At 37.9% G+C, this 25,366-nt stretch overlaps 2 protein-coding genes and 1 non-coding gene across 7 annotated transcripts; all 3 read left to right on the top strand.

Annotated features, from left to right (window-relative positions):
• On the top strand, positions 1-15,086 carry LOC116928281 (nephrin). 5 transcript variants are annotated; one of them, XR_006650184.1, is made up of 20 exons: positions 1-123; positions 207-335; positions 2,766-2,937; positions 6,923-7,055; positions 7,653-7,906; positions 7,993-8,100; positions 8,161-8,445; positions 10,063-10,211; positions 10,447-10,624; positions 11,644-11,774; positions 12,320-12,479; positions 12,568-12,662; positions 12,724-12,816; positions 12,955-13,093; positions 13,151-13,447; positions 13,566-13,817; positions 13,891-13,949; positions 14,030-14,267; positions 14,340-14,628; positions 14,689-15,086. XR_006650184.1 is itself a non-coding variant. In XM_045177793.1 (14 exons), the coding sequence occupies exons 2-14, from the start codon at positions 2,850-2,852 to the stop codon at positions 13,450-13,452; spliced, it is 2,115 nt and encodes a 704-aa protein (XP_045033728.1). In that variant the 5' UTR covers positions 71-335; positions 2,766-2,849. The 5 variants fall into 5 exon arrangements, 1 of the variants encoding a protein (XP_045033728.1); XR_006650185.1 differs by having other exon boundaries at positions 78-123; positions 201-335; XR_006650183.1 differs by having other exon boundaries at positions 71-335.
• Positions 15,087-15,937: 851 nt separating this feature from the next.
• Positions 15,938-17,569, top strand: LOC116928307 (repetitive proline-rich cell wall protein 1). Its single transcript, XM_032935386.2, has 4 exons — positions 15,938-16,200; positions 16,295-16,421; positions 16,508-16,699; positions 16,762-17,569. The coding sequence occupies exons 2-4, from the start codon at positions 16,416-16,418 to the stop codon at positions 17,395-17,397; spliced, it is 834 nt and encodes a 277-aa protein (XP_032791277.2). The 5' UTR covers positions 15,938-16,200; positions 16,295-16,415; the 3' UTR covers positions 17,398-17,569.
• A 97-nt stretch (positions 17,570-17,666) lies between these two features.
• On the top strand, positions 17,667-17,738 carry Trnap-agg. Its single transcript has one exon. It is a non-coding gene; the product is annotated as a tRNA-Pro (tRNA).
• Positions 17,739-25,366: the final 7,628 nt, after the last annotated feature.

Raw genomic sequence — 25,366 nt, 5'->3', positions numbered from 1 at the left:
CCGTAGGGTACGCAGAACAGAGGCAGAGATAGGGTATATAAAGCGAGAGAAGAGTCAAGCTCGACCAGTTGGTCTTTTGTCGTCACGCTGTCTACACGTTTGAGTTTTGCTCTTCGCTTCGAAGTGAGTTTTATTCGTGCATACGAATTCTAGACTTAAAAACATTTTTAATTGATGGATTTTTGTCAACTGTGATTGAGGTACAGCAATCGGCATTTTGATTTCCGTCAAACAATGCAGTGAATCACGATTCCTTCCCGGTATTTCTGGTGTTTGGGATCTGTTGATATTTCGATCACAGTCCATCGACGTTGGCGCCAAAAGTTTTTGTTAAGGTATGCAATCTTGTAACATCAATATCCTTACTGGTATATTGGCTGCAGCGTCTTAGTATTTGGTCTTTCCCAAGGTACTTACCCTCGCTAAGTTTAGTTCCAAACTTGTCTATTCTGTTTATTTTCGTTTGTCCTCAACTTGTCCACGTTAGTGAGTCTGTCACCATCGACAACACGCGGTCCTTAGCGGCTCAATCTAATACCATTAACTGCATTTCGTGCTGCGAAAGGGTTTAGAAGGTGGGTGTGAAACCAAGCTAGTTCTTTGTGAATCCATATTTTTCTCCAAATTGTCACTCCTTTAACTATTTGACACCGATCGTTTTCTGATCCATTTAGCTTGCGTTCATATGGCAATCTAAGGTTTTCTTGCCCGTTGCAGTTGGGCATAATTTTTCCAAGAATTTATTGTACCGGTTTCAATGTCAAGCAGGTTCCAAGTAACTTGGAAGACTTTAAAGATTAAGCTTATAACGGGAAAGAGCATGAATGACAGACGACTTTCAATGAAAAATAGAAATCGATTATTTTTTGCTGTCTAACTTTGGCGGAGGCGTCAGCGTATTCACTTGTGCCAAACGGCAACGAAAATTGATTTTGAGTTTGCCTCTTGTCGTTGCTGGTCGACTTTGTGAATACAAATATTTAAAGGTTGAAACGCTAAAGAACTGCAAAATGCGATGAGATTGTTGAGCAGTGTTAGTTAGAGAGTTGTGAACTATCTGCATCGTTGAAAAGATCGATTCACTGCGTCGAATAGAATTTTTCGTTTAAGTTAGCATAGTGTCCAACATCACTTGTTTCGCTATCCCACGTTTGCGGCCAGTTTTTGCAGAAGACGATTTAACGATCTCTCCTTTAAGTTTTATCGAAATTTCGTTCCCTGGTTTCCTTTTAAAATACCGAGTTGTACTTGATGAGCTTATTTCAGCATTGAGACTACCTATAAATAATGTTTGCTCTGCCCACTGAACGTCCTAGACATCTGCTAACACAACCCTCTTTTTAAAAAATAGGTTCTCTAAATTATCAGAGGTTATGTTTTCCTGCCATCCATTCAGCTGTTCGTTACGGTTTAAGGTATACGGAGATGCCGCTTTTCACTCTCTCTCTCTATCGTTCCCCTTTGATTCATTTCGGCTGGGACAGGAACGCATTTCAGTGAAACTGCTGGTCCTCCTGGATCTAGCAGCTCATTCTACACAACAGGCATGTACAGGAATAGTGGGTGTATAACATCTTCCATGATGCGAGATGCATGGCATGAAAAACACGACAGGGAGTTGAGTCTTGCATTCGCCATAAGCGCTTGTCCCGCTTCACGGCCGCATGCAATAGTATTGTATGCTTTTTATTCCTCGCCATTTTTTGTTACTTTTCATGGACTGAAGAGTTTGTGCAAGGAAAGGGAAGACATGTGTTGTCAGTTGGCTCTCTAGTAAAGCATCGTTTAAATGAGTGCGTGCAGCTAGTTCTAGTTGGAAGAAAACGAGCGATAGTGCAAGAAGGAAAGGAAAACAATTTTTTGTTTTTAGTCTGGACATGTAAACAAATACTTTTTCACCCATTCCCCTCCGCCTCTTCCGCCAGAAAAAGGATATTCCATGTCAGGTTTCGCCCATACTAATCTGCAAATGGAACATACGTAAATACGGCAATAGCTATGGAACAAACTGCAATTTTGGCCTCTGTCGGCAATGTTTGGTCCTGTACCTCGTTGTTTGCGAGTGGAAGATAGCGTGAATTTATCCTATATCTGATTACAACGATGCAAGGGCGGAGAATAAGAACGTTACAACCGATGTCAACTGAAAGGTTACTCGACAAACAACAAGGTAAATGGTAGGAGGGAATTCAATGACATGGCGGACAAAGTAACGATGTCGTGTTTAAGTTACTGAGTTTGTCGCCCGTCATCCAGTCCAATCAGCTGCGCATTGAACAACGGACATTTCCCGAAATGGAACTGATTGGCGGATTACAATTCCTTTATGGGGATTAAATGTGGGTTGACTTGTCTCCCACTGAAATTTTACTAGGCAACATTGTCGTCACGGAAGTTACGACATTTCAGAAGATTAGGTAAAACAGTGTCTTTCTCCGTCTCCCACTTGTTACGCTGATTTGTGTTAAACGTTCAATGGTAAATAAGTCTGATACGGATTTAAAGGGCGAAGGATACGTATCGAGGTCAGATTGTAATTGAATGAGTTATGACAGTACTTGCGTAACTGATTTATGTCGTTTAGTTTAACTAGGGATTACAATCAAGTACGAATTACAAACTTCTACAGTTAAACAGTACTACTATTTAATTCATTTCAGATTGAAGATACATCGTTTGAATAATAGGATTGTTAGATTCTATTTATATTCTTTCTATTTGTGTCTTTCTATTTCGAATAGCTAATTTTCTCTTACGTTCAATAGTGTATTGGACCGTTCCAGCGTATAGGACTGTCATAGCTAAGGAAACACTTCCAAGGACTGCGGCTGCTGAATTTTTAGACATCAATGACGATGGATCTACGTAGGCCGTTGCTGATTTTTGCCCTGTATGTTGTTCTACTCCAACTAGCTGATGTCATCGCCGACGACGAATGTAAGTTTTTTTTATATATGTCACGCGCTTCTGTCTTTTCTTCTTCGGATACGATGCGCATTTCCAGCAAATTGTCCGGATGCGGAAGCTTTTATTCACAGCTGAATGATACTCTTGATTTTGCCATGATGGGATTTCGATCCAGTTGCTATTTCCTTTCTCCTGAGGGCCTGCCTATCATGTAGCTGCGCTATATGCTATTATCAGCCGTCAAGTCTTGCGAAAATGGAGCCAATGAGCTGTGTGCCTTCCGGCGATGACTCTTTTTAATTAACAATTAGCGACTCGTTTTACAAATTGGTTGTTGTAGGCTTGAATACTTTTTTTTTTGTCGTACACACAAAGTAACGTATTTCAGTTTGAGCCGTGCCGTTGTTAGGAGTTAAAAAAAAATATAGTTGTGTACAAAAGTATTCGGTGAATTTGAAAAAAGAAAACAGGAACGGGCATGTATATAACAGCTCGTATTACTATGAATTAACCCTGTTTTCCTTATCTTTCTCTTCCATCCGCCGGAATAGATTTCTTTGGATAGGCCCAGTACGCCGCTAAATCCAGGCTGCCGCTCTTAAAATCCTTTGTTGTCATGTTGCATTAGTTTAAATAGTCCATTATAAAGGGCCACAAAGCAGCCGTATACCCTAGTAGACAGCAAAAGCTGTCTAAATTTTTAATTAGACGTCATCAGCTAAATTGAAGCTTCTATGTTATAGAGAGAAGAATTTATTTAAGATCATGCAAGCTATCGTCATTAAAAATTTCATGTCATTTTATTCTTGTTTTTAAATAACCATCTCGTGCTAACCATTCACTCTTCGATAATTGGGGGTTAAAAAATTGAAACGGTAAAAGGTTAAGAGTGGGAATATGTTCAGCCAACTTTTTTTCGCCATCTTTATCCATGTGATTTATTGATTGAGTAGTCCCAGATTATTATTATTTTTTTCAACAGTCAAACCCGGCAAACTCAGGGGGAAATGATGACGGCATAGAGCTGATGATAATAGGTCGCTTTTAAAAGCGTCACGATCGATAGAACACGTACAGCCTTGTTATTCTTTTCTCTTTTTTTTTCGTTTTTTCTTTAAATAACGATTTATTAAAACCCAAGTCGAGAAGAGGTGGATCCGGAAACAAGTAGATAGCCAAGTCTAAGGTGGCCATATAGAAAAGTTAGACATGTAGAACTGTATTGTCATGGACTTTAGTGAACACTGCACAATAGTAGCCCGATAACTTTTAGCGAGACACCTTGGATGTTGCTGTTGATAAGCATTTTCGTCTTTGTTTTTCATTTGAAAAAGAAAAAAATTACACAACGAGGCCATATTGATTGAAACGGGAGCAAGTTAGAGGAGAACTTAAGAAATGGTTAAATTCTCTTGCTTACAAGTCTTTTTTGCCGAGATAATTTACGCAGATGTCGTAGAAAACAATTCAAGAACTAATCGATGGAGAAAATCATTGGTTTGGACCTGAATTTTTCTAGCGTGCATTGGTGCATTACTCTCCAACACTATTCAAATATCCGTTTCATTTTTGAAGTTTCGTTTACCTGAAGCCGATGATTTCCTCTTTTTTTTTTTTTTTTACTGATGTTGGCATGCTTCGGATAGCATCACTTATTGAATAGGGAAATGCGGTCGTCAATCAACGTCATAATTGCTGCCCATTGAAATGGTGCGTGTGTGGCATACCAGAGTTCGATCACATTATTATATGTGACGGCGCAATTTATTATAGACAGCCATTGCTGTCGTTTAGATTGCCTTTATTACAATGTGCTGTATAGAAACTTGACTTGCTATTAACACCAATTCTCACCACAAGTCGACAGACGGTTGACTGTCTACACGAGATAGGTCATGTCCCACCGTATAATAGAAAAGCGCGTTAATTGTGCGGCCAGAACCAAAACTTGAACGAGCAAGACAATGCGTTTGCTAGTTCGTGAAATTCAGGTTTGGATTTGCGGATGCATTGTTCCTCGCATGATTCTATAAATAAGTTTTGAATTACAAAGTCGAATGGATCAATGTCCGGCTGGCAGGCGGACTTGCGCGTCTTTCCTATTTTGCTTCAATAATCTTTGTGAAATAATTAAGCTAAAATCCCGCAAGATGAATTTCATGCGTAAAAGGAAAACATTTAAATGTAGTTTGTGTGTTTAACATTAAAATTAAAATCCCCAGTTGCAGTACAACAATCCATAACAAACAAGTGACCTTTACCGAATACCATTTCCTACTAGACGTAACATTTCACTCTAAATGCAGAGGAGCAATTAAGCATTGCAGTGAGAACACGTTCCTGCTTGACTGCACAATGTAATTGAGTGTTTCTTCTGAGTATTGCAACTCGATCGCAAGTAAAAAATGTATTGTGTCCTGTATCGCAGTCGGTTTCACTGTCAGCGACGCCTACAGTACACGGGACAGCATTGACAGATCGTTCGATGATGAACAAGACTTCATTAACGAGTAGTTCGAATCCTGCGAACCGTGAGTTATTAAACACTGTAGAGCACCAAACTTGTTCCTCGTCATATTTTGTTGGATTGTCATTGTTCGCGTTTCATTGTCAAGTCAAGCACTTCGAGTGCAGAATTTGTGCGTCGATTTTCCTTTTTTTTAATTAACGCGTATTTTTTCTTTGGGGGTGTTGGTCAAGAGGCTCCACCGGAAAAAAACTCATCACCTCTAACAACACAAATCAGTAAAAGAGGAACTGCAGTAATGTCTTGAGAGACGTCAATTTGGGCAGACTGGTTGACCAGATGCCGCAATCGTCCGTCAATTTTTCTCCATTCAATTATTGAACAGCTCTGGCGGTGTAATTTAGATCTAAATTGGGACATAGGTACGTCATTCCCGAGTAATGGCAAGAGATGAAGTGGGCATGATCGATAATAAGACGGGTTGACATGTTATATCCCTTTTCTTTTTAGTGATTCTTAGGTCCTTTTGTTTTACGATATTGAATCGAATCACGTGTGGCTGCTCATCTATTGTCATCTAGGGAAAGCGGAATAAAGGGGAAGAAGATGGAAATATCCGTTCCTGGTTGGATGCTTGGGAAAGTGGGCAGCTGTGTGACTGATGTTGTCTGTTTTCCAATTTGAAATGCAGCAAATGCGCAGAGCCCGCATCGTGGAATATGAATAAACACGTGTGCTCTGCATAACGTGGTCTCTAGAGACAGTGTCCTAGGTGATGGTCCTAGGCCTTTGTCGGACAATGGACACACAACAAAGAGAGAAATATGGAGATCTAGAACTTGAGGCTAATATCCGACTATTCACCCTTCTAGACAATAAGGTTTCTATTTGGAATTCTGTTTTGTTGGAATGGTACGCTATGTTTTCATTGGAAGGGTTGGGGATGACACTCAGTAACCTTCAGCAAATACCAAAGGCTCAATGTAATTCAGGCGATACTACAAAGCTCATACTGTTCGAAATTTTGCCTTTAGAGATAAACTCTTGTGCACAAAAGGGTTTCTGTTTACCTGCGCAACTTGTTTGTTCTTTGTTACAATGAAGAGTGCATTTTACTGTCAAAATATTTTGTCTTTAGACAAAAAAACAACAAAAAGAAGGCATATTTGTTCGATAATGCTGAACAGGAATGGGGATTTAAACTGCACGGTTATAACACAATAAAGATTTGATCTAGGATGGCTTCTGCAATCCTTTATAAATCTGAATGGTCCAGTTCGTTGAACAGTTTGTTACTATCATTTAGTGTAATCTACTTGATGAAATCACTAGTAGACTCTTTGTGTTCTTAACTTCACTCCCAGATTCAAATTACGATCGTAATTGCTTTTAATCATCCTTGCTTTTATCTTTTGTTTCGTACAGAAATCAATCACGATATCCCAATTTTGTAGATGTGAAAGCAATAGATGCTACTTGATCGTCATTTGTTTCCCAGTTTTCGGATGTTAAATAACGTTTTACTAACCACGTATTTTTGTTATGCAGCAATCCAACTAGAGAAGGTGACAGTCCTAAGTGGGAAGACCGCCGTACTGCCGTGTGACATTACACCACCCACGCTCGACTCGCTCTATCTCGTTCTCTGGTACAAAAACGACTCGGACTTTCCCATTTACAAGTAAGTCGACTTATTACCATCAAAATGTGTGCGCTGAGTTGGCCAGTCACTCGACTTCGCTAATAATTCAGTTCCTTATAACTGATGCTAAAAAACAAAACAAGATAAAAACGCGCAGCATTCTTTGTGTGTGATTGGATATTGGCATTTGAAACGAGCAAAGCGAGAGATTTATTGCTGTCGATCACGGTTGTGTACAACGTGCATCAATGACGACCATAAACTTTGCCATATACATCGTATTTTCGTATTGACCCTTCGAATAGAGCATTTCAGTCCATTGTAATGCATAGGTTATTGGAAGTAGCAGGCACGACAGCAGTCATGGTTACCTTGCATGAATACTTATCTTGATAAATCATTGCGCTCGCACCATGCTTGGGGTCACAACGATCATCGTTTTGAATGTACAAATGACGTGAATCAGTAAGACGATCCCAAATTCAAATCGTGCCTCGTTTTCAATCACGCGGGATTCCAATTTGTTTGGCTGAAACAAAAGCATCGAATATCGAAAAATCGATACTCTAAACCCCATGAAAGAGAGTGGTGAATTGCAAGAAGTCCGTCACTAATGAATTTTACGTATGCACGTAGGTACGACGCTCGACGTTCCAGAGAAAACTATCGTCAGCAACAAACTCAGCATGACAGTCAAATGTTTTTGTTGCAGCAGCAACAGCAATACGGCCAACCGCCGTCCAAAAGCAGAATTCAGTTCCAGTTCGATAGTCACCCGGCTCTTTTGTTATTGAATAATGTGGTCGATCCAGATGAGGGCGTCTATCGTTGCAGAGTCGATTTTGGCCGATCACCAACGCGCAATGTTCTCGTCCAGCTCACCGTTGTTGGTAAAATATCGCATCCTTTTATTTATTGATTTGATTGTCTGCGTGAAAGAATTATGCTTATTTTTATTTTGTGTTCAAAATTATAGTTCCGCCGCAAAAGATCCGCATCATCGAAGACAATCGACAAGTCTCGTCTGTCATAGGCCCTTACGATGAAGGCGATCAGCTCTCACTGAACTGCATCGTCACCGGAGGTCTCATTCATTCCGTTTCTTAATTGATTTCGCTAATTGATTGCGTTCTATGTAAAACAGGTCGACCACTTCCAGAAGTGACTTGGTGGCTGGGCGATAAATTGGTGGATTACACTTACATTTCTACGTCAGAAACTGTGGTTCAAAATATCCTAGTGATTCCGAAACTAGAACGACGTCACTTGCACGCTACTCTCCGGTGTCAAGCGTCTAATTACTTTGGTGTTCGCAACGATACACCATCCTATCCGGTGCAGCCCTATTGGTACCAGAAACAACACTCATCTTTCCATCATCGTGAACACCAACACGCGATCGCTTCCAGCGTTCAGCTCGACCTAAATCGTAAGTTGTCCTAATTTCTGCTTGATTGACGCGTACGTAAGTATCATCGTAGTATCGGGATTTGAGAAAGTAAACTCCCTCCCACGTAGTTGACTCATGAATGACTTGGTCCCACACGTCCTACTAAAAATCTATTCAGTGAATACCGAGGCTGTCATGTTACTGAAAAGATATTCACTGAATGAAATGTCTATCACATTTTTAGAAGGTATAAATGTTATGGAGTCATAGGGCCTCGATTTCATATCTGTTTGAAGGCTTTTTTTTTTATTCTTTGTTCTCTGCACTTATATTATTTAGCATCTCAAGATTACAACCAGAAGAGGGGAGACACCAGCTGGATGTTGGAGGGCCCATTCGGCTTTCTGTGGGTATCATCAATCCAAAACTCGGATAGATGGGCAATCTAGAGCCGGATAAGACATAAAGGAGAGAAAGAGAGTCAAATAAAATAGCCTTAACTACTGCAGAAGGCAAAGTACACTCGTAAACCCATCAGTCGATCTCCTCCACCAGCACATAACTCGAGAGGTTCTCTAATGGTGCAACAATCGCTTACGCTCGGTGCGTCAGGGGCCACATGCGTCAAGTGGAAAATTGATTAGCAATCTTTAGTGATCAGCTGGTGTCAGTAACTGCTAGCTGACTGCGTAACGGTAGGAAAAGTCTGGATTGTACTAACGTTAGAGGGACCATCTTCAAATCGCAGTGGGTCGAGATTATCGTAGCGCGTAAAATGGCCAGTTTGGTGCTGATATTGAAAGAAGAAGGAAAGTCGGCTCAAGTGCTTCCCATTTCTAAGAGGCTTTGTACGTAATAGATGTCAGATATACTTTTCACGTTTCCCAAGCCTTTAGACGTATGGTCCTGTATTGGGGCAACATGGGACGTGAACTTCCTTTCGTATCAGGCCGAAAATGTTGACTTTTTTTGGGGGTGCGTGGGTTTATATTTGCAATCGCTTAAACACGGGACTAAATTTTTGTTCTCCGGGGAATGTTTTAGTTGGATGTTGATGTTGGAAGTTGACTTTGGATATCCTAATTCAATAAAAAAGGCTTTTAGGAGACAGGCAAGCTGCATCTTTTTCACGTCAGTCGAATTCTATGTTTCCTTACAATTTAATGCTCGGAATGCATCGTGCGTCTTCTCCCGAACACGAGTCGACGTATCGCTCAAAAATAAGATTGAATTTTTAATCAAATAGAGAACATTTTCAGACTAAAATCTAATCCAGCAAAGTGGATGGATAAAGGTTTTTGGTGGATTCCTCCGACTTAATCCGTCTCGAGTAGCTAGGCATTGCATCTGTTCCTGGTACTCGGCCCACGATTTCCATTCCGCCTTCTATTTATACCTTCTTTAAAGATCAGGAATGTTACTTGGTACAGAGGAACAGTCGTATAGGGGTCCGTTTATTACATTGCTACGTGACCCGAATGGCATCCTTTTACCTAATGATGTGAGTGTGGGATAAATTGACTGTTGATTTGATCAACATCCAAATTCTTCTCATTCCATTTGATCGATTGTTTGCCATATTGGCGATGGACTTGTACTGATTGTAGGGTGTTCAACTGCTTGTATTCTCTTAGTAATAATGAATATTTTTTTCAGTGCGACCTTTGTGGGTCGTGATCACCGGTGCGGAAAGGCCGCTGTCTGCTGGCAAGTCATACACGTTCGAGTGTGTCACTGGAGGATCTCGTCCTTCCGTCAACCTTCGCTGGTACCTTAATTCCGTTCTGCAACCAGCGCAAGAACGGGTAATTTCTTAACATTTTCAATAGACAAGATTTGTCGTGTTCCTACCCCGCAGATGATTACGATGTAATCCGAGTGTGCCGCCTAGGGCTTAATCTCCTTGAACTGACTTTTGCATTCAACAGTGGTGCATAATGTCTGAATGATGTTATTCCAGTGGCCAGCCAGCTAGGGTGACGTCAACGATAAAATAATAAAAATTCATTTTCTTTTTCTTTTCATTTGCACGATATGCAGATGACGAGCGACGGAAGCAACACAACGAGTACCTTAAAGCTAACTCCATCGGCCAAAGATCACGACGCCGAATTGATTTGTTCAGCCGTCAATCCGCTTTTAGACGTCAGCAATGGCAGTGTCGACACTAACGAGTCAACGTCGTCCGTCCAGACTCGTCGAAAACTCATCGTCCACTGTAAGTCCTTCCCTTTTTTTTTTTCTTCTTAGCTTTAGACCTGCACTAAAACTGGTCTTGAATCGTTGTCGAACATGTCCGAGCCCAATTTCCAAGTGGTTAACCCAAAGTTGGATGTAGCAAAGTCAACTTTGACGTTGCCCTATTCCAGGCCAGGCCCCTTCAAGGCCAGTTAACCTTGTTGCCAATAACAGACTTCTGGTTGTAAAACAAGAGAAAAAGAAAATATTAGATTTGAGCTGTTCGTCAAACAGCAGTAAAGAAAATTGTTGTTTTTTTAAATCGATAGAGTGGCCTATTCGAATGCATTGACGGGCAGTGCTCATGGAGTCTATTAAGATGTCGCTGAATTGCATGATCGATCCGTCCGTTTACACCTACAATTATGTGACACTGGTACATCCCAACGAAAATTTTCATTATTCACGCCATTCTTTTGTTTCTCACCTTTCATCAAGCCTTGTTTCATAAAGACGCGGCTTGCCATAGCAAAATACCTCGATAACAAAAAGGGAATCTCATTTTATAAATTAGAATCGTCAGTGCGAAAATGTCGTAGCAATATTATTAACAATCATGTGACGAGGCCCATTTTATTTTACCATCGATCTCCCCTTTTTTTTCCGCTTCAACGATAGATGCAATAAAACCGACAAGGCCGCAAGCCCAGCACAATCTCTGATGCTGATGCTACATTCTATGTTTAATGCGCGTGTGATTACCTCCCCAGTTGGGCGTAGCCCCATAATAATACTGCACGTCGCCTGCACCATCGTCCCCCCGTCTTTTTCCGCCGTGTTGTCTCTCACACACGTAGAACACAATTTAATTAGAGAATTCCCTTCGACTATAGACATTTTTTTTTTCTCACTTCACCTCTTTCTAGAGGTACCATGCTTGGTTTGGCAAATCGATTTATTTATAATTCTTGAGGTCGATGAACTGCTTTTTACAGAGTGTTAATTATTCATGACATAATAGTAGCGCACCTTCTATTCAATACTATGCCTTTATTACAGTTGCACCGACGGCGCAACTAGAACTGGGCCGTAGTCTGAATCCGGATTCAATTGCCGAAGGCAATGACGTTTATTTCGAATGTCGCGTTCGATCTAATCCGCCTCCTCATCGCTTCACGTGGACTCACGAGGTGACTGTTGTCTTATCATAGAGAGATAGGATCTAATTATACTGTTCCGGGATTCCATTTCTTTTTTTTTTTTATTCTGTTGTTTTATTGATTCTGACGGAAGTCAACAGACACGTAGATATTTGCAAAAAAGATTTCGTGTATTTCGCGGAAGGAAAAGGATTGTAATATTCAAATGGTGCATTCTCTGACATCGTGAAATGGAGGCTGCATGAAGGAAAAGCACTACTAGTTTTTTCCCATTTGTTCGGTTGTTTTACCTCTTATGGCTAACATGATACCTTACATGATGTCATCTCGATTCGACTAAAGCAAATCAAATTTAATTGGATAGGTTCAGTCTATTGCAAACATGCATACACATTATACTCAATTATCAGCAGCTATGCCGCTGTCAGCAGGTAGACTTATGATTGTGTAATTGAATCCCTCGTCTTAGCCATCGACGGTAATGGCCAATTAAACAGAGCTGCAACTGAAATGCATATAAACTTTTAAGATTTCCTAGTTAATCAAAATGTAACGATGATAAAATTTCATATCAGGGGCACAACATAAAAGAAAACGCGTCGGCTGGAGTCATCATGGTAGAACAAAGTCTTGTTATTCGTCGAGTTTCGCGGTTCCATTCCGGACGTTATTCTTGCAGTGCTGTTAACGCAGAAGGCAGCGGGTTCAGCAATGCAGTACAACTCCGTGTCATGTGTAAGTTAAAACACCAGCAAATTGAAATACCTAACACAATAAACTTGTCTTACGTGTCCCGGCTGTCATCCTTTTTGTGGTTGTCCAGTTCAGCCGGTCTGCCGTCCAGGTCAAAAAATTCTGTACGGAGTTGCTAAACAAGACGCGGTTACCGTGAAGTGCCAGACAGATGCCATTCCACCGGTACGACACAAATTTTTATCTTAACAATAATTCGCTTAAATAGAGATCGAACAAATTACAGGCACACTCGCACCGATGGGCGTTCAACACGTCGATGTTAGATGTGACAGAATTACAGGAAAATCAAATATTGCAAAACAACGGCTTTGCTGAGGTAGTGAACAAGAAATATAACCCCGTTGGAAAACGCATGAATTTTTTAACCAACGGTTTATATACAAAGACACAAGTTCTAGAAATCACAGACCTTGTTTCAGCAGAATTACCCAATCTCTTTTATCATCGACAATAGGGCAGTGTGGAGGCAAATGGAACCAGCATTCTTTCCTACTCACCACAATCCGATCGCGATTACGGAAGTCTACTCTGCTGGGGACGTAACGCAGTTGGTGAACAACGAGAGCCTTGCGTCTACCGCATCTTCCTTGGAGGTCTCACTTTAATTCTCGTGAAATGTTGTGTTTGCTAACAAATTTTTTGTACTACAGTGCGTCCGGATCCGCCAAATAATTGCTCGGTATTGAATCAAACGGCCGATGCAGTCGAAGTGTGGTGCCGACCGGGATTTGATGGCGGTCATCCACAACTGTTTCAATTCGAGATTTTTGATACACAGTCGGCCGTACTGCTTTACAATAAATCCGGAAGGTACCCACACTTGCGCGTTGGCAACTTGGAATCCGGCGTGAAATTGTTTATCCAAATCTCATCTTATAATCAACGTGGAAGATCCCCCTTTGTCCAGCTGGAGGCCTACACCATCAAAATCGCTGATAAACAAACAGGTTAGAACTTAGAGAAGACAACGATCGAGTACTTATTTGCTATCGTCGTGTTGTCCTATCGCAAAAATAACTCATCAACAGTTCACTATTGTTTTATTGTTGTTTTCTGTTGTACTAGTGATCATGGAGACGGAAGGTTGGGCTTCAATGCTAGGCATGGCCAGTGGGATCCCGGTTTCAATCGTGATCGCATACATCATCATCGCATTGGTGGCCAGATTCCGCCGTCGGAACAATTCCCGTTCTACTCAGGGTGAACGTGTACCCCGTAAAACCCACGAGACCAAAGCTGATACGACAGTGGCTACCAATGTTGATCAACATCAGCAAAGCACCGAAGATCCGGATGTTATTATCAATAGGAATTCAGGTAAGCGTGACCTGAAGGGTAACGTAAGAAGACGTTCAACGTAGAAAAATTTAACATTGTACTGTTCCACCAGCTCACGAGCAGCACTTAATGCAACAGCATCATTGTGAATCTGGACCATCCGCCTATCCTGTATGCTAACAAAATTTGGATTTCTTTCTTGTCGGTGGCATTTAATATTAATTCATTTATTTCTATATTCATGCAAATAGAAAAAGCAAGTGGAAGATCAGGTGCAACACGACAGTGAACCTATTCAGTCAAACCTTTTAAATTGTACTGATCTGGACAAACCTGTTGCTGTTGTTACGAGCAACCAGTATTACCGCTCCCTTAATAGACTATCACGTGCCGATCAACCTTGGATGGCTACTGATATGGACACTATTGTTATCGTCCAACCTCCTCATCGACAGATACAAATGCCAATTCATTTGTTATAAATATCAGGTAATTGGTGGCTGCAAGTTAATTTGATAGTTTCGGGCTTAAAATAATTACGATGAAATTTCCATGGAGCAGCCATGCGTCAGACATGCACCTTGAGTTCTAGCGATTCCAGTCAGTTGAAGATGTACCGAAGGCATCAACTGAGTATTGTTCACTCAATCTTCCGCTGGAGAAATAACTGCCGTGATTGAAATAATGTTGGAGATCAACCTCATCGTCAATGGGCAACTGTTTTTTGCGTTTACTCGACATCCCCTAATGGCGAGTGCATGCATGATTGAAGGCCGTCATATCCCGAGTCCTTGTCATGGAAGCAATAGCCATGAGATACTTTTCGCATTCTGGGGCGTGTCAGAAAACGGTGATTAATTTAGACCATGGATAAAATTCTCATTCGATAAATGTTACTTTCCATTTTCAGGACTTGTGATACACTTATGTCCATGAATTTGCCATAAAGGGTTACCACAAGAACGCACATGTGTTTCACTGTAAAGATGCGTCCATTTCATCATTAAGTATAAACATGTTGACAGGTTGTTTAACACTGGGCTTTTTTCAGATAATTCGCCAGTTTTACTTGAACTTTATTCAAATGTGTCGTTATGAGTTAGATCCATAATTATTCATGGTAATTGCTTTCAACGTGTTTCCATTTATGACAAAAAGGAAGCTTTCCAAACCTAACGTTTCCCCCAAGTGAGCAATCAAAACTGCATTAATCCTTCGTACGGTCTGGTTTGCCGATTTTTATTGGCTTGTGTAGAACAAATGTGTTTTTGTTTTGTTTTTTTATTACATGGAAAAACCTTGGCTACACATCTTTGGAATCCTGTTTCCGCTTTTTGACGCTTTAAAATGATCACCCAGCGAGCCTAAGAAGAAAATGAAGGCTTCATTTCATCCGTATGGTCGTTGGAAAACAATGATATCCTCTCCCCAAATCTCTGATGCCATATCATCGACGAACTGTGAGCGGAAAAGAACTTGTTAATTAATGTAAGAAAAAAAGTCGTCAAATTGTAATTGTGTTTATACAAACCACTGCGTTGTTAAAACCAATCTCAATTTGGCTCATCCAGCTGCCGTGATACGCCCGGGGAAAAAATGCATTATCTTTTATTTACATGTCTGCATTTCTAACTTGATTTTTTGTATTTCTCTTTGTGTGACAGGTATGGCTCTTCCGAAAACAGATAGTGCGTCATAACAATTGCCGAAGGACTATTGAAATGATCAAAATCGATCAGCCAAAATGAAGTATTCAGCCTGCTACATTTCGTTAATTTTGCTTGAGTTTTCATCCTGATTTCTTTAGGAGCTATGCTATATCTTTTTCTTTTGCACATCGTTGATGTTGTGGAGCAGAATATTCAATTTTAGCGCGTCTCCTTTTCTGTTTTGATGAGAAAACGGAAAAGTTATAGTTATACCTTCTTAACCCTTGTAGTTAGGAGGCAAAGAAAGCAGCAGGACGTACATGTGAAGAAAATAATGTGAATTCCAAAATAATAAGGTAAATAAAAATATAAAATTTCAAATGTCGCAAACGACGTCGGTGTTTAATTGCGCTATTGGTTGCTATGGTTATTAGAGCAAAGCAATTTTCCCTTACGTTTTCACAAAGCTAAACAACACTTTCGTATACGCTAAAACTCTGAATGAAATATTCGTATACGGGTAATCCTTGCTTGCTTGTTTTTTTTCCCGTTTTCTGAAGCAAATTTACAAAGTGAGACAATGGCTGTGGTTGCCAAGTCTAGGAAGGAGTCGCACTAAAGTCTCATTGTATTGGCCTCGCGATCATTTTGATGCTATAAATATGCTGACCCTGCTGTAGCATGAAAAGTTCTTCGAGATATTTCACAAGAGCTTTCTGGTCTACGTAACGTTATACGTTAGCCCTTGTCGTGTGTAGGTGATTAGAAATCTGGTACACATATTTCTATGATTCCATTCTCTTTCATTCACCTGATTTATTTGATCCTTTCTTATCCATTCACTTTCGCGCAATCGAATTATCGTAGCATGCAAAACGTCCCCGCCTACAGTTATCACCATCAAATTGGCAACATATAAAAGCGCTGACTGACCAATTTCAAAGTATCAGTTCTTCAACTGTCTTGACAAACTCACATCTCTTCCAACATGAAGGTAAAATTTGTCATAATTTCCAATAGCTGAATGCCTCTCCGGCAAGAAACTGTTAAACCTAACATTCTGAATGTTTGACATTTTAGTTCGCCATTCTCTTTGCTGTCTTTGCTGTTGCCGCTGCCAGGGATGCCTATAACAAGGCACCGGCCTACTCTGCCCCGGCCTACTCTGCCCCGGCTTACTCCGCACCGTCTTACAAGGCACCGGCCTACTCCTCCCCGGCTTACTCTACGCCAGCCTATTCAGCACCGGCCTACTCCGCACCAGAAGAATACGTAAGTTACCTTTTTGCTCATGAAAACAGACATTTTGACGAATATAACCTTAAATTGACTAGCCTGCGCAGCCATACAGCTTCTCCTATAACGTGAAAGACGAGACATCTTACAATGATTTCATCCACTCTGAGAACACTGACGGAAAAGTAACCACCGGGTCTTACCGTGTTGCACTTCCCGACGGCCGCACCCAGATCGTGTCCTACAAGGCTGACAGCTATGGGTACACCGCTGACGTCAAGTATGAAGGCGAGGCCAACTACCCCGAATACAAGCAGTCCGAATACAAAGCCAATGCATACTCCACACCTTCCTACAAAGCTCCCATTTACACAACCCCCGCACCAGCCTACAAAGCTCCCGTTTACACAACCTCCGCACCAACCTACAAAGCTCCCGTTTACACAACCCCCGCACCAGCCTACAAAGCTCCCGTTTACACAACCCCCGCACCAGCCTACAAAGCTCCCGTTTACACAACCTCCGCACCAGCCTACAAAGCTACCGCTTACACAACATCCGCACCAGCCTACAAGGCACCCGAATACAAAGCTCCTACTTACGTTGCACCCACCTACAAAGCACCAGCGTACTCCGCACCTGCCTACAAAGCCCCCCAATACAAGACCCCCGCGTACACTGCCCCGGCCTATAAAGCATCAGTATACACCACGACAGCTTATCCTAAATATTAATTCATTGTAAAGTGAATTTGATAACTGATCTGAAAATTATTTAATTAATTAAACACTGAACTGTATAAAAGGGAGTTGTAAAACCTGAATTTCCTACAATAATGCAAATGGTGAGCTAAGTATTTTGTATGCTATTCAAGTTGTTTGAATTACATCAAGACACAAATGAAAATCTTTTTTTCCGATCTTATTTGAGACTAATAACATTTTTCTTAAATTCCGTGAAGTAGTAAACCACATAGCGAGACGATAAAAAATATTATTATACCGGCTCGATGGTCTAGGGGTATGATTCTCGCTTAGGGTGCGAGAGGTCCCGGGTTCAAATCCCGGTCGAGCCCGGTTATCGTGACTAAAAATATCCTTCATTTATAATATGTAAAGTTTACTTTGCCTTTTCATGTTTTTTTTTTAATCGGATGTATTTTGGTAAATGACATTTCTCGAATCAATTTCCAGAATATTTATGCGCCAAACAAGCCGCAATTTCAGTTATTATTACGTTTCCTTTCGTTATTCGTTTAAATTAAGTTGTTGCGCTAACAGCACTGTTTTCGTTAATTTTTGAAACGGCTGGTATAATAAGAAAACCAATCACTAAATCGAAATCAACGTTTAATTTCGATTATGCCGTGTGATTTTTGGATAATTTCAAGAGATGTCGTTTTTGGCCGATTTTGACAAAAGTGGGAAGGCTATACCCTTCCCACTTTTTCATTTTTGGCCAAATTTCAAATTTTGCTTAAAATACATGAATTCGATTTAGAATTGAATGAAAATCACGAAAATAAGGTTTATTTTTCTATTGGTCTTATAGTTTTTTATTTAAACGTTAAAAAGCCTAAATTAAGTTGTTGCGCTAACAGCACTGTTTTCGTTAATTTTTGAAACGGCTGGTATAATGAGAAAACCAATCACTAACTCGAAATCAGCGTTTAATTTCGATTATGCCGTGATATTTTGGATAATTTCAAGAGATGTCGTTTTTGGCCGATTTTGACAAAATAGGGAAGGCTATACCCTTCCCACTTTTTCATTTTTGGCCAAATTTCAAATTTTGCTTAAAATACATGAATTCGATTCAGAATTGAATGAAAATCACGAAAATCAGGTTTATTTTTCTATTGGTCTTATAGTTTTTTATTTAAACGTTAAAAAGCCTAAATTAAGTTGTTGCGCTAACAGCACTGTTTTCGTTAATTTTTGAAACGGCTGGTATAATGAGAAAACCAATCACTAAATCGAAATCAGCGTTTAATTTCGATTATGCCGTGTCATTTTTGGATAATTTCAAGAGATGTCGTTTTTGGCCGATTTTGACAAAAGTGGGAAGGCTATACCCTTCCCACTTTTTCATTTTTGGCCAAATTTCAAATTTTGCTTAAAATACATGAATTCGATTTAGAATTGAATGAAAATCACGAAAATAAGGTTTATTTTTCTATTGGTCTTATAGTTTTTTATTTAAACGTTAAAAAGCCTAAATTAAGTTGTTGCGCTAACAGCACTGTTTTCGTTAATTTTTGAAACGGCTGGTATAATGAGAAAACCAATCACTAACTCGAAATCAGCGTTTAATTTCGATTATGCCATGTGATTTTTGGATAATTTCAAGAGATGTCGTTTTTTGGCCGATTTTGACAAAATAGGGAAGGCTATACCCTTCCCCTTTTTCATTTTTGGCCAAATTTCAAATTTTGCTTCAAATACATGAATTCGATTCAGAATTGAATGAAAATCACGAAAATAAGGTTTATTTTTCTATTGGTCTTATAGTTTTTGATTTAAACGTTAAAAAGCCTAAATTAAGTTGTTGCGCTAACAGCACTGTTTTCGTTAATTTTTGAAACGGCTGGTATAATGAGAAAACCAATCACTAAATCGAAATCAGCGTTTAATTTCGATTATGCCATGTGATTTTTGGATAATTTCAAGAGATGTCGTTTTTGGCCGATTTTGACAAAATAGGGAAGGCTATACCCTTCCCACTTTTTCATTTTTGGCCAAATTTCAAATTTTGCTTAAAATACATGAATTCGATTCAGAATTGAATGAAAATCACGAAAATCAGGTTTATTTTTCTATTGGTCTTATAGTTTTTTATTTAAACGTTAAAAAGCCTAAATTAAGTTGTTGCGCTAACAGCACTGTTTTCGTTAATTTTTGAAACGGCTGGTATAATGAGAAAACCAATCACTAAATCGAAATCAGCGTTTAATTTCGATTATGCCATGTGATTTTTGGATAATTTCAAGAGATGTCGTTTTTGGCCGATTTTGAAAAATATGGAAGGGGCTATACCCTTCCCACTTTTTCATTTTTGGCCAAATTTCAAATTTTGCTTCAAATACATGAATTCGATTCAGAATTGAATGAAAATCACGAAAATAAGGTTTATTTTTTCTATTGGTCTTATAGTTTTTTATTTAAACGTTAAAAAGCCTAAATTAAGTTGTTGCGCTAACAGCACTGTTTTCGTTAATTTTTGAAACGGCTGGGATAATGAGAAAACCAATCACTAAATCGAAATCAGCGTTTAATTTCGATTATGCCGTGTGATTTTGGTGGATAATTTCAAGAGATGTCGTTTTTGGCCGATTTTGACAAAAAGTGGGAAGGCTATATACCCTCCCCACTTTTTCATTTTTGGCCAAATTTCAAATTTTGCTTCAAATACATGAATTCGATTCAGAATTGAATGAAAATCACGAAAATCAGGTTTATTTTTCTATTGGTCTTATAGTTTTTTATTTAAACGTTAAAAAGCCTAAATTAAGTTGTTGCGCTAACAGCACTGTTTTCGTTAATTTTTGAAACGGCTGGTATAATGAGAAAACCAATCACTAAATCGAAATCAGCGTTTAATTTCGATTATGCCATGTGTTTTGGATAATTTCAAGAGATGTCGTTTTTGGCCGATTTTGACAAAATAGGGAAGGTTTACCCTTCCTTCACTTTTTTTTTGGCCAAATTTCAAATACTTTTTTTAAAAAAATGAATTCGATTCAGAATTGAATGAAAATCACGAAAATAAGGTTTATTTTTCTATTGGTCTTATAGTTTTTGATTTAAACGTTAAAAAGCCAAAATTAAGTTGTTGCGCTAACAGCACTGTTTTCGTTAATTTTTGAAACGGCTGGTATAATAAGAAAACCAATCACTAAATCGAAATCAGCGTTTAATTTCGATTATGCCGTGTGTTTTGGATAATTTCAAGAGATGTCGTTTTTGGCCGATTTTGACAAAAGTGGGAAGGCTATACCCTTCCCCCTTTTTCTTTTTTTAAAAAAATAAAATTTTGCTTAAAAATACATGAATTCGATTTAGAATTGAATGAAAATCACGAAAATAAGGTTTATTTTTCTATTGGACTTATAGTTTTTATTTAAACGTTAAAAAGCCTAAATTAAGTTGTTGCGTAACAGCACTGTTTTCGTTAATTTTTGAAACGGCTGGTATAATAAGAAAACCAATTACTAAATCGAAATCAGCGTTTAATTTCGATTATGCCATGTGATTTTTGGATAATTTCAAGAGATGTCGTTTTTGGCCGATTTTGACAAAATAGGGAAGGCTATACCCTTCCCACTTTTTCATTTTTGGCCAAATTTCAAATTTTGCTTAAAATACATGAATTCGATTCAGAATTGAATGAAAATCACGAAAATAAGGTTTATTTTTCTATTGGTCTTATAGTTTTTTATTTAAACGTTAAAAAGCCTAAATTAAGTTGTTGCGCTAACAGCACTGTTTTCGTTAATTTTTGAAACGGCTGGTATAATGAGAAAACCAATCACTAAATCGAAATCAGCGTTTAATTTCGATTATGCCGTGTGATTTTTGGATAATTTCAAGAGATGTCGTTTTTGGCCGATTTTGACAAAAGTGGGAAGGCTATACCCTCCCCCTTTTTTTTTTTTTAAAAAATTTATTTTTTTGCTTAAAATACATGAATTCGATTCAGAATTGAATGAAAATCACGAAAATCAGGTTTATTTTTCTATTGGTCTTATAGTTTTTTATTTAAACGTTAAAAAGCCTAAATTAAGTTGTTGCGCTAACAGCACTGTTTTCGTTAATTTTTGAAACGGCTGGTATAATAAGAAAACCAATCACTAAATCGAAATCAGCGTTTAATTTCGATTATGCCATGTGATTTTTGGATAATTTCAAGAGATGTCGTTTTTGGCCGATTTTGACAAAATAGGGAAGGCTATACCCTTCCCACTTTTTCATTTTTGGCCAAATTTCAAATTTTGCTTAAAATACATGAATTCGATTCAGAATTGAATGAAAATCACGAAAATCAGGTTTATTTTTCTATTGGTCTTATAGTTTTTTATTTAAACGTTAAAAAGCCTAAATTAAGTTGTTGCGCTAACAGCACTGTTTTCGTTAATTTTTGAAACGGCTGGTATAATGAGAAAACCAATCACTAAATCGAAATCAGCGTTTAATTTCGATTATGCCATGTGATTTTTGGATAATTTCAAGAGATGTCGTTTTTGGCCGATTTTGACAAAAGTGGGAAGGCTATACCCTTCCCACTTTTTCATTTTTGGCCAAATTTCAAATTTTGCTTAAAATACATGAATTCGATTTAGAATTGAATGAAAATCACGAAAATAAGGTTTATTTTTCTATTGGTCTTATAGTTTTTGATTTAAACGTTAAAAAGCCTAAATTAAGTTGTTGCGCTAACAGCACTGTTTTCGTTAATTTTTGAAACGGCTGGTATAATGAGAAAACCAATCACTAAATCGAAATCAGCGTTTAATTTCGATTATGCCGTGTGATTTTTGGATAATTTCAAGAGATGTCGTTTTTGGCCGATTTTGACAAAAAGTGGGAAGGCTATACCCTTCCCACTTTTTCATTTTTGGCCAAATTTCAAATTTTGCTTAAAATACATGAATTCGATTTAGAATTGAATGAAAATCACGAAAATAAGGTTTATTTTTCTATTGGTCTTATAGTTTTTTATTTAAACGTTAAAAAGCCTAAATTAAGTTGTTGCGCTAACAGCACTGTTTTCGTTAATTTTTGAAACGGCTGGTATAATGAGAAAACCAATCACTAAATCGAAATCAGCGTTTAATTTCGATTATGCCGTGTGATTTTTGGATAATTTCAAGAGATGTCGTTTTTGGCCGATTTTGACAAAAGTGGGAAGGCTATACCCTTCCCACTTTTTCATTTTTGGCCAAATTTCAAATTTTGCTTAAAATACATGAATTCGATTTAGAATTGAATGAAAATCACGAAAATCAGGTTTATTTTTCTATTGGTCTTATAGTTTTTTATTTAAACGTTAAAAAGCCTAAATTAAGTTGTTGCGCTAACAGCACTGTTTTCGTTAATTTTTGAAACGGCTGGTATAATGAGAAAACCAATCACTAAATCGAAATCAGCGTTTAATTTCGATTATGCCGTGTGATTTTTGGATAATTTCAAGAGATGTCGTTTTTGGCCGATTTTGACAAAAGTGGGAAGGCTATACCCTTCCCACTTTTTCATTTTTGGCCAAATTTCAAATTTTGCTTAAAATACATGAATTCGATTTAGAATTGAATGAAAATCACGAAAAAAGGTTTATTTTTCTATTGGTCTTATAGTTTTTGATTTAAACGTTAAAAAGCCTAAATTAAGTTTTTGCGCTAACAGCACTGTTTTCGTTAATTTTTGAAACGGCTGGTATAATAAGAAAACCAATCACTAAATCGAAATCAGCGTTTAATTTCGATTATGCCATGTGATTTTTGGATAATTTCAAGAGATGTCATTTTTGGCCGATTTTGACAAAAGTGGGAAGGCTATACCCTTCCCGAAAATAAGGTTTATTTTTCTATTGGTCTTATAGTTTTTTATTTAAACGTTAAAAAGCCTAAATTAAGTTGTTGCGCTAACAGCACTGTTTTCGTTAATTTTGAAAAGGGAAAAAAAAAAAAAAAATAAAAAAAAAAGAAATCAGCGTTTAATTTCGATTATGCCGTGTGATTTTTGGATAATTTCAAGAGTGTCGTTTTTGGATTTTGACAAAAGTGGGAAGGCTATATTTAAATTATACCTTTGCTTAAAATAAATAAATTCGATTTGATTGAATGAAAATCACGAAAATAAGGTTTATTTTTCTATTGGTCTTATAGTTTTTTGATTTAAACGTTAAAAAGCCTAAATTAAGTTGTTGCGCTAACAGCACTGTTTTCGTTAATTTTTGAAACGGCTGGTATAATGAGAAAACCAATCACTAAATCGAAATCAGCGTTTAATTTCGATTATGCCGTGTGATTTTTGGATAATTTCAAGAGATGTCGTTTTTGGCCGATTTTGACAAAAGTGGGAAGGCTATACCCTTCCCACTTTTTCATTTTTGGCCAAATTTCAAATTTTGCTTAAAATACATGAATTCGATTTAGAATTGAATGAAAATCACGAAAATAAGGTTTATTTTTCTATTGGTCTTATAGTTTTTGATTTAAACGTTAAAAAGCCTAAATTAAGTTGTTGCGCTAACAGCACTGTTTTCGTTAATTTTTGAAACGGCTGGTATAATGAGAAAACCAATCACTAAATCGAAATCAGCGTTTAATTTCGATTATGCCGTGTGATTTTTGGATAATTTCAAGAGATGTCGTTTTTGGCCGATTTTGACAAAAGTGGGAAGGCTATACCCTTCCCACTTTTTCATTTTTGGCCAAATTTCAAATTTTGCTTAAAATACATGAATTCGATTTAGAATTGAATGAAAATCACGAAAATAAGGTTTATTTTTCTATTGGTCTTATAGTTTTTTATTTAAACGTTAAAAAGCCTAAATTAAGTTGTTGCGCTAACAGCACTGTTTTCGTTAATTTTTGAAACGGCTGGTATAATGAGAAAACCAATCACTAAATCGAAATCAACGTTTAATTTCGATTATGCCGTGTGATTTTTGGATAATTTCAAGAGATGTCGTTTTTGGCCGATTTTGACAAAAGTGGGAAGGCTATACCCTTCCCACTTTTTCATTTTTGGCCAAATTTCAAATTTTGCTTAAAATACATGAATTCGATTCAGAATTGAATGAAAATCACGAAAATAAGGTTAATTTTTCTATTGGTCTTATAGTTTTTTATTTAAACGTTAAAAAGCCTAAATTAAGTTGTTGCGCTAACAGCACTGTTTTCGTTAATTTTTTAAACGGCTGGTATAATGAGAAAACTAATGACTAAATCGAAATCAGCGTTTAATTTCGATTATGCCGTGTGATTTTTGGATAATTTCAAGAGATGTCGTTTTTGGCCGATTTTGACAAAATAGGGAAGGCAATACCCTTCCCACTTTTTCATTTTTGGCCAAATTTCAAATTTTGCTTAAAATACATGAATTCGATTCAGAATTGAATGAAAATCACGAAAATAAGGTTTATTTTTCTATTGGTCTTATAGTTTTTGATTTAAACGTTAAAAAGCCTAAATTAAGTTGTTGCGCTAACAGCACTGTTTTCGTTAATTTTTGAAACGGCTGGTATAATGAGAAAACCAATCACTAAATCGAAATCAGCGTTTAATTTCGATTATGCCGTGTGATTTTTGGATAATTTCAAGAGATGTCGTTTTTGGCCGATTTTGACAAAAGTGGGAAGGCTATACCCTTCCCACTTTTTCATTTTTGGCCAAATTTCAAATTTTGCTTAAAATACATGAATTCGATTTAGAATTGAATGAAAATCACGAAAATAAGGTTTATTTTTCTATTGGTCTTATAGTTTTTGATTTAAACGTTAAAAAGCCTAAATTAAGTTGTTGCGCTAACAGCACTGTTTTCGTTAATTTTTGAAACGGCTGGTATAATGAGAAAACCAATCACTAAATCGAAATCAGCGTTTAATTTCGATTATGCCATGTGATTTTTGGATAATTTCAAGAGATGTCGTTTTTGGCCGATTTTGACAAAATAGGGAAGGCTATACCCTTCCCACTTTTTCATT

Source organism: Daphnia magna, linkage group LG8 (genome assembly GCF_020631705.1).
Source record: "Daphnia magna isolate NIES linkage group LG8, ASM2063170v1.1, whole genome shotgun sequence".
In the NCBI taxonomy this organism is placed as follows: Eukaryota; Metazoa; Arthropoda; class Branchiopoda; order Diplostraca; family Daphniidae; genus Daphnia; species Daphnia magna.
Note: the sequence above shows the minus strand (reverse complement) of the source record. Positions and strands in the feature narration are given on the sequence as shown.